Here is a 9,381-nt window from a genome sequence, read left to right as displayed (position 1 = left end):
AATATATCATCCCGACCATTCACACATCAACAAAAGATGATATCAGAGTCGGTGGTTTAGGCATTCGTAATTAGCAGACACCCCCACGAGTAGACCTAGCAAATAGTTCTCATATGTACACGGTCATTCAGGATTCACGAGACACAAATTAAGGTATATCGAAATAATTAAAGACGACTACTCACCAAACATAACGGAAGGCGATATTCATTGATTCTGCAGGAGAACGCTTGAAAATGCCTACCTCATTTTTATAAATAGGAATAAATATAATTTTTGCACAGGTTAGTGAATTTTAATTCTTACGCTATGGAGATTCGAACCTGGGTCCGCGGGTAAACAACACCTAAAACAGTTAGGCATGTATTTTCATTCCTTTGGAAAACATATTTTCAACATGAAAGACCTCGTTATGACTTAGTTCGTGTAGCCAAACACATCGACTGGGAACAATTATCAAAAATCAGTATTATTCATGAGAGAGAGAGAGAGAGAGAGAGAGAACACTGCCGAAGTTGTCACATGTGGGAATCATTTATAGACTTAGATATAAAAGACGTAATTGACCACATGTTTTACCTATACAATTTTCCATAGTGTTAATCAGATGTGGTGCCAAGCATATGCTAGAATGTTAAATACTGTTCATGAAAAACGTATATTTCGCGTGCGACAATTAACATGCAATTGTGTTTAAGGAATAACCGGTACACATGAATGTATATGAATCACATATGTTAATTCTTATTATATTTGATGAATATGTTTGACGTGATTGTAAACTTGCATTGGTTATACATATCTGTACTTTATAAGCGTTACATGTGATGCACATCTGAAAAAGTGGAACTTGTGTATAGCATTTGAAAATATATGTGACAACTTTGCAAGTGTACAGACATTTACTTGCAAAATACGCCCAACATCAGAATATCGTTAATGTATGGAAACTTGTACAGCATTTCATCCACACCGTGGCCAACCAGACATTTTTCCAGTTTCTTACTGATAATGGAACAGTTTCTCGCCAAGGTCATTCCAAGCAAGGTCGAATAGCCTGTAAATATTGTAATGAAAGGCAACAAAAATGCTATGTATAGAGACAAACTTGAAATAGTAAACTCATTTTGATAATTGCGTGCCATTAAAAGTAAAATTTTCCAGAAGATTTAGTTTGATATTCGCGCAAATTAATGAATTTAGTGAACGCTTGTAATCCGTGTTGCGAATATATGGTCTTAAACATACATACATACATACATACATACATGCACACACACACACACACACACACATCCATGCATCCATGCATCCATACATACATACATGCATACATAACGTGTGTCATTACCCAAATTACCGTTGATTTCAATTAATTATGGCTATGTTACATGTCATATGCGACATCAAATGTTTTAACCAAGACGTGCATCTGATTTCAAACGCATTCCAAATGAAATATTTCAAACCAATGTTATTCAACAGGTCTAGGCCCATAAAGAACTTAAATCTGAAGACTACAAAGAATCTATGACAATGCATTCACGAAGACAAGAAAAAGTTACAGAGGCGACATATGTACTGATAAATCCATTACATAATGAAGAATGAAAAGGAAACAAAAACATGGAGCTATATTTTTCATGTACACAAGACTGCAAAATCACATATATATAGCAAGAAGGAATGTTTTTGCGTATCATTCCGTGTAGTAATGTGCTCATTTAATATCGAATTACACGAGAAATTTTCATATATTCTAAAATGTTCCGAAATGTGATCCAAGTTATTCAAAAACCAAACGTGTTTGAAGAGAATAATACGTCACCTTAACCTGTACATTACACTTTTAAAAATATTTGGCAAATTTGTAAAAGGAAATGTTGTGAGAAACGGAGATGTTATCAAATTATATATCTATTGTGTTAATACAGGTATATAATCAACATACTGTAAAAGACGGGGAGTTTTGTTAATACAGGTATATAATCAACATACTGTAAAAGACGGGGAGTTGTGCTAATACAGGTATATAATCAACATATTGTTAAAGACGGGGAGTTGTGTTAATACAGGTATATAATCAACATACTATAATAGACAGGGAGTTGTGTTAATACAGGTATATAATCAAAGTACTGTAAAAGACGGGGAGTTGTGTTAATACAGGTATATAATCAACATACTGTAAAAGACGGGAAGTTGTGTTAATACAGGTATATAATCAACGTGTTGTAAAAGACGAGGAGTTGTATTAATACAGGTATATAATCAACATACTGTAAAAGACGGGGAGTTGTGTTAATACAGGTATATAATCAACATGCTGTAAAAGACGGGGAGTTGTGTTAATACAGGTATATAATCAACGTGTTGTAAAATAGGGGGAGTTTTGTTAATACAGGTATATGATCAAAATACTGTAAAAGACGGGGAGTGGCATTTAAAGCAGACCATTCGTAAACGATTCCAAAGAAAGTGACTATAATGTGCTTCTACGTGATGGCCCTCTTTAAAAGAAATTAAAGAGGTTAAGATACTCATAAAAGACAAATCATCAAACTCAGGAAATGCATCGAAACCACGAAGCATATAAATAAGCCATTGAACAAGGTGACGACGCATATGTAGCGAAGCAGTTCTTCCATCCTCAATTAACAAATATGAAACTTCGCACTCTAAGCTTTATTCCAAATCTGAACAAGGTTATCAAGTGGTATTGAAATGAAGCAAACGAAACAAACTTTAACACTAAAGACAATCCAGCGGGTGAATGGTCAGACATATGTAACGACGAACGAATATGCACATAGACGTCTTGATCGCTTCGTCGAACTTCGCAAAGTCGTTGTTAATACAGGTATATAATCAACATACTGTAAAAGACGGGGAGTTTTGTTAATACAGGTATATAATCAACATTTAATCCGCATTTAAAAGACAAAACTTAGGAAATCGGTAAAAATACCATAACAGGTGGTATTATCGTTTTCATGGCAACTGTCTGTTATTCTTTCTTCTGTTTATAATCTTTTCAATTAACAAAGATAATCTAAAAAGAAAATTAGGCAATATACTCCGAAATTTGGAAGACATGATCGGTTTCACAATTTACATATGACTATGAAAAGGTCTTATTGTTTTGCGCTTTCTGTCAGTATTTTCACAACTGTGACAAAATTCGTATCAAGAGGAAAACTGCGTGCATAAAGCGGGGTTAAACGGATGGAAAATCAGTCTACACATTATCAAATTACAAGAACTTGCCTACAGTATTTAGTGCAAAATATTGAAAGATTAAACCTCACATGCAATGAATATTTTTTATGATATAACTTTGTCTATACAGGCAACTTACCCACTAACAATAGGCCAATGGTCCGTCGGGAGAAAGTCTTCATTCTGTTTATGGTAATATGCCCAAAAGTGATGATTGATTCACAATAGGCGAGGGGTCTGCCAACGCACAGACTCGTGCTGGCTTATGGATTTTTCCATTCGCATACATATGTGAATGCTGTATGTTACAGAATGCTATATATATCAATACGTCATCGTAATGAAGACTCATGACCACTAAGCGTTGACGTTTTCAGCCAAACAATAATTTAAATATCATCATTAAGAGTCATGGTGGTGGTCCTCGTGCTGGACTAAAACCCAGGATGATGCGGGTTTGAACCCTACCCGTACCATGTGGTATTTGCCGCCGTGGTGTTCCAGTGGACAATACACATTAATATAATAGTCTTTTTATGTCTATATGCTGTTAAATTTCGATAAAGCAAGAAACAATGTCATCAGCAATCAACAATGATACAGAGATCTCTTCGTAAGTTATTTAACCCAACAGGGGAACAATGTAATGTTCGTAGAATGGAAACGTTATGATCATCTTAGCATCGGGTCTGTACGGAGTTTTTGCAATCAAAATAATGATCCGACTAGTTGTTGTCAAAACTGTAATCAGATCCTATTTAGACAGCATCACATATACGATTATAGATGCCGATGGGCTTAAGTGAAATGTTGTTGAATTACTAATCAAATGATCTCATATGCATGCAGATGGCTCAATAACCGGCACGAACGGTTATTTACTCTGGCGGTTTTCAATAAAATGTCAGACACTATTTGCAGCTCTGCTGATACTTTAATTGAAACGAATGGAAATATAATCACGGAATAACGAAAGATCAGTGACAAAGAATACCATTTGAGTTAAAGTTTATTTGATATGAACCAAATGCTTCTCTAACCGTTTAATTGATCATTAAACCAAATTACGCTCTTTATAAACCTCTCTCTCTCTCTCTCTCTCTCTCTCTCTCTCTCTCTATATATATATATATACATATATATGTATATATATATATGTGTGTGTGTGTGTGTGTGTGTTTGTGTGTGTGTGTGTGTGTGTGTGTAAATAGTAGGCAGTGTTTTAAACAGTAGATATATTATGCTCGAATTTGATGACAATATATAAATATTTGATGTCGAAACCAGGAGCCTTTTCTTCTCAGTCTTCATGCTTGAGTAAACAATACCGCATCTCATTATACGCATACGTAAATAGTATGTATCTGATTTACCGTTACTGTATTCTTACAAGATTACGCCTGTCGACGGAGTAAATAAATGTGTACATTTTATTTAATGCCTCTGTATTCCTACACGATAATTTCTGTCGACGGTGTATATAGTAGTGTATATTTGATTAAATGCCTCTATTCTTACACTAGTAAGCCTGTCGACGACGTGAATAACATCTAAATAGTGTACATTTGATTTGAGGCCTTTTTATTCCTACATTATATGCTGCCGATGGTATGAAAATGTGCATAAAGAATGCCATCACACAGCTGTATTCTTTTTTGGAATGTGTGCAACGTTACGTTAACATAATCCGTTAATAGGTAACTAATTATTTAGTATTAATCCTTATGTTCTCTCTATCTGCTTTTATTATTCTTTACTTTGCAAATATCTTTCCTGTATTTTATATTTCAATTGCGAAACAATTTTCAAATAAAAATGCCAGAGACTAAATGGTTAAAAGTCTGAAGTCAAATTAACACAGATCTTGTGAAATGTACCAAACTGCTTGAAACATTATACCTAATGTCTTCTCCCTTCTCATGAGCCTTTTAATTTGATAGCAGTGAATGTATTATAATAAGCATCTTCAATGGAAGATTTATCATTCAGAGTTTTTATGCACATTTTATATCGCATATTGAAACAAACTAGACTACCTGTCAAATTATTTTCCTATTTGGAATATTTGCATATATCCGGATGCGTTGGGATAATTAATAATCTCTTTTTATGTTTACATTTCCTCATGTTCTAATGCTTGTACATCGATTTCAAATGACGATAATATGAAACTGTTAGCAACATTTTTTAAAAGATGAATTTTCTATACAAGAAATGTTAATTTAGCACGAGTGTATCATTTATGTTTGATTTGTTCAAATGTTCAACATAGCAATTTTATCGCTTTATCTCTAAGGTTAAGGCAATGCTAATGTATTTTCAGAATTATTCTTCATCATTACGATGAAAGTGTTCATGTCAATATTGTAATTTTGCTTAAAACGCATTGCAAAATGTGTGCTATTCCTGTTGTTTTAAATCGGGCGCCAGTTTTACTACTGTTCATTGACCATTTGACTTCCCCACTAGATGGCACTCATTTAAACATTTTTTTTTTTTTAATTTTTTTTAGGAATTCTTACATATTTGTTAATATTCGCGAAAACTGTATCGTTGAACATACTGACTGTGTTCCCAAAACCGATAAATAGGGATGAGATCCATCGTTCTGGTAGGTGTGCTTCAGCTGGGTTCCAGTTAAGATCTTAAGACAAAAAACTATCCAATCTCGACTGTTTTTCATTGAGCATAACAGAAAAGTAGTCTATTTTTCGACACATACGATCTTAAAAAGTACAGTTGTTACATATAGTAATTCTTAATGCTGGCCGTTCAAGTGCCTTCACACTCTACATAATGCCGACCATTAGCTAAGAACAATTCTGAGCTCGTGATTTTCCAACACAAACTTTGTAGTCGAGACACACTACTAATATTGATTATAATAACTCTCTTAAGTTGTTTCAACGTTTATTTCCCTCTTAATATCAGACAAAATTTCCACATAGAGATTTAATTGATGACACTGTCGCTGTACCGTCATCAATACAGACGTCTCTATCCATTGAAAAATCAGTATTCCGTTTGGCATTATCGAATTTCTTACTCAGTCACAATTATCAATTTGAAGTCACAAGTTTTCAGCCATTTTATAATTTTTGTGTCATATGGATGTTGAAATCTACAGGACACAAAGATATTTTGTGTCAGTACAAAAAGACATACGGTATCGCATCCAATCCAGGTGTTACCCTGTTGACATCAGAACGTGCCTCCACATATATTTATCGTTTAACACTCAGACACGAACCGAAGTCTGGTTCCGAACCTTGATTCGTCTCACAATAACATTACCACTTCAGTACGTTACATAAACAATATTTGAAATATTTAGTGACAATCAAATCACATTTTGTGCAAGATTAATTATGAAGTTATGATTATTTCAACTTGAGATTATGTGAATCATAATCAATTGAACATTTAGGTTGATTTTCACCTGCTACTGTAAACTATTATCAGAATTGTGATTTCAGCATGCTGATTATCATACATCTGTTATGTAAATTTGTTCTGTAAGATTTACTTTTACTGTGAAAACATTATTTTTGGGTATTACAATAAATCGAGAGATCTAGCATATGCAAAAAGGTTTGAACTATTATATTTTTGTGATTTTGACCACCGACACTTTTTACTATTTTTAATTTCTTATAAGCTAAAAATACACTAAACAGGCAGGTAAGATCTGATGTAGCATGCTGAAAATGCGGTCGTTAGACATTTTTGTGCTGACTTCATGTACGGTCATGTGACATATATAGTTTACTTTCCATATAGGTTGTCTAATAAGTGCAATAAATGTTTTGAAAATCAAGAAACTATTTTTAAGGGCAATATTATAGAGATCAGAGAGAAAAGGTTTTATGTCCTTGCAGTAGGTACAGTATTAATGGCGCAAGAGTGGACTAAATGGCTATTTTATTGTGCAAAATGATAATTAAAAACTCAAGTATATCCTTTTACGTTTTAATATACCGTACTAACTATACATTAAGACCATTTGCCACCTTGTATTAGACACACGCATTTGGAACAAAATTCAAAGAGCTATAAAACAAGGAGAAGCTTCAGATATTTGTGTCTTCAGAGGTGAAAATCGAAATGTAATAACACTTCCATATCTGAATCATGACTTATTGGATAGCTGGCATAACCCGAATGACACGGTTCGTCTCGGCGTAAAACTTGTCTGAAATTTGGCCTCCAATCTCTGACACAAGCAAATACTGGAATAAAATCAAAATTTATGTCCAAAGTACCGAGAGTGTTCGACCGACGCTGTAACTGATTTGCCTTTGAGTATAAACGGTTACGTCGGATTTACCACATTATCAAGTAAGTGTAGAATAGGGATATATCTGCCACAGAGTTAGCAGAATACGTCGGCCCAAAAGGTGAACATAAATATATTTGTCTTATAGAAATAGACTGATGTACAGTGCAGAGTACAGAAGATTAAAAATTAGAAAAGCAAGGGGAAACAGGATTCTGGAAGCCTTGTCTATGCTGCTGACGCTATTGCGTTCGTCCTCGAGCTTCTTTCTTTTCCTCCTCATCGTCAAGCGTCGCCATACTCTGGAGGCAGCCCGTTTGATGGAAATCCTAGAAAAACGGCGCCTTCCGTGGATACTTCTCTTTATTAGTGATGGTCTGTTATTCGTCGGCGGCAGCTGAAATACAAAACAGTTTAGAAAGTTTTCATGCACTGTAACGATTACCTTACTTTAAATCACTGTCTGCCTTTTTCAGCGACTGCGGTTGGAACACTTTTGACGGTGTGAACAAAGACGCTTATTCTGACCAAGATTTAGCGACCTAACATATGTCTCTGTTTAAACGCTAAAATATATTCATTAAAACAAACATGAATGCAATTTTCACTAACTTATATCTAAGCGAAATTCTTCATGTATCATTTCTAACAATCAATAAAGGCGTTTTATTAACTTCATTTTATGAAATGGTTAGATTTATCGTTGGCGACATGCAAATGTGCCCGTATCTAGGAACTGAGGCTATGGCTTTCTTACATTTTCGTTAGAACAGTCAAGTCACATACAGGTACACAACTAAGTCACTAAAACGGTCGTCAGATGATCAAAGTGAAATATATTTATGGTCAGGGCATTGCCAAACCTAATCCTGATTCGATCACAACTTAGGTCACACGAGTGAGAAAAGAAATTCAAACCGGTCTTCCTTTATATGTATGTGAGTATGTATGTATGTATGTATGTATGTATGTATGTATGTACTTAAACGACATATCAACATAATCAGGACTATATTGTGCCGAGTACATTTACACATAAAAGGCATTTAAAACGATAGATAAACATAAATAAAAATAAAATTCTTAACAAAATACAATGTCAATTTTAAAACAAAATTATAACCCTGACTGATTGAAAAAAGCCAAGAACTTTTCAGCGTGAAACATGGTTTCTGAACGCATCTCAAGTTTAAAGGTCTTCGCTTGTGACTCACCAAATCTCGAGAAACGGTCGACAAGAAATTGATCTCATCAAAATTATCATTTTTCATTAGCCTACTTGGTAATACATGGCCTTATTACCCTACATATAAGAGAAAAATATTACGAAACAGTTGCAGAAGAATGTTCTCCACACTTTGTATTTGTGCATCACAAACGGCTTAATGGTCCTAGGGGTGAAAGTTATTGCTGATTTGAATAACGAGGGCAATAAAGCATAAAAAGAAAAATTAATGTAAATATGATCTTGTTCACTCATTTTCTCGTAAAGAATCAACATCAGTTCAGATAAAATATTTCGCGGTATGGACAAAGGCATATTCCTGAACAAGTATCACCTGGAACAATTATTAGAATTCTGCTACGGCCACAAGCAATCTTTTTAAGGACTAATTCACAAGAAAGGTACATCTGAAATGCACATTAAATCGCTTGATACCGGACCTCAAAATGTGATCAACTTCATTGACGTTTTGTGTCGGAACGAAATGCAAAGATTTGAGTGACCGGAAAGTCTAATTACATTCTTTTATTGGTGAACCAAAGTTAAAAAGGATACAGAAGCTGGTAATTTTGCAAACCTACAAACGTTTTGAAAGGCAATTTATTTTTAAATGATAAGAAAGCGGACGGGGTAACCATTGTTCTGCCCTCTTCCATTCCTT

The 9,381-nt window shown here is 34.4% G+C and overlaps 1 protein-coding gene across 1 annotated transcript in view; it reads right to left on the bottom strand.

Annotated features, from left to right (window-relative positions):
- Positions 1-7,174: 7,174 nt before the first annotated feature.
- Positions 7,175-9,381, bottom strand: part of LOC149797376 (gamma-aminobutyric acid receptor alpha-like) — a 79,900-nt gene continuing 77,693 nt past the window's right edge. The window contains exon 9 of the mRNA XM_089960405.1: positions 7,175-7,892. Coding sequence (XP_089816531.1) covers positions 7,638-7,892 — 255 coding nt within the window. The 3' untranslated portion in view covers positions 7,175-7,637. The remainder of the gene's footprint in view (positions 7,893-9,381) is intronic.

Source organism: Sinohyriopsis cumingii, chromosome 6 (assembly GCF_028554795.1).
Source record: "Sinohyriopsis cumingii isolate HCF-2022 chromosome 6, ASM2855479v2, whole genome shotgun sequence".
Lineage (NCBI taxonomy): Eukaryota > Metazoa > Mollusca > Bivalvia > Unionida > Unionidae > Sinohyriopsis > Sinohyriopsis cumingii.
This window is presented reverse-complemented; position numbering and strand designations above follow the sequence as displayed.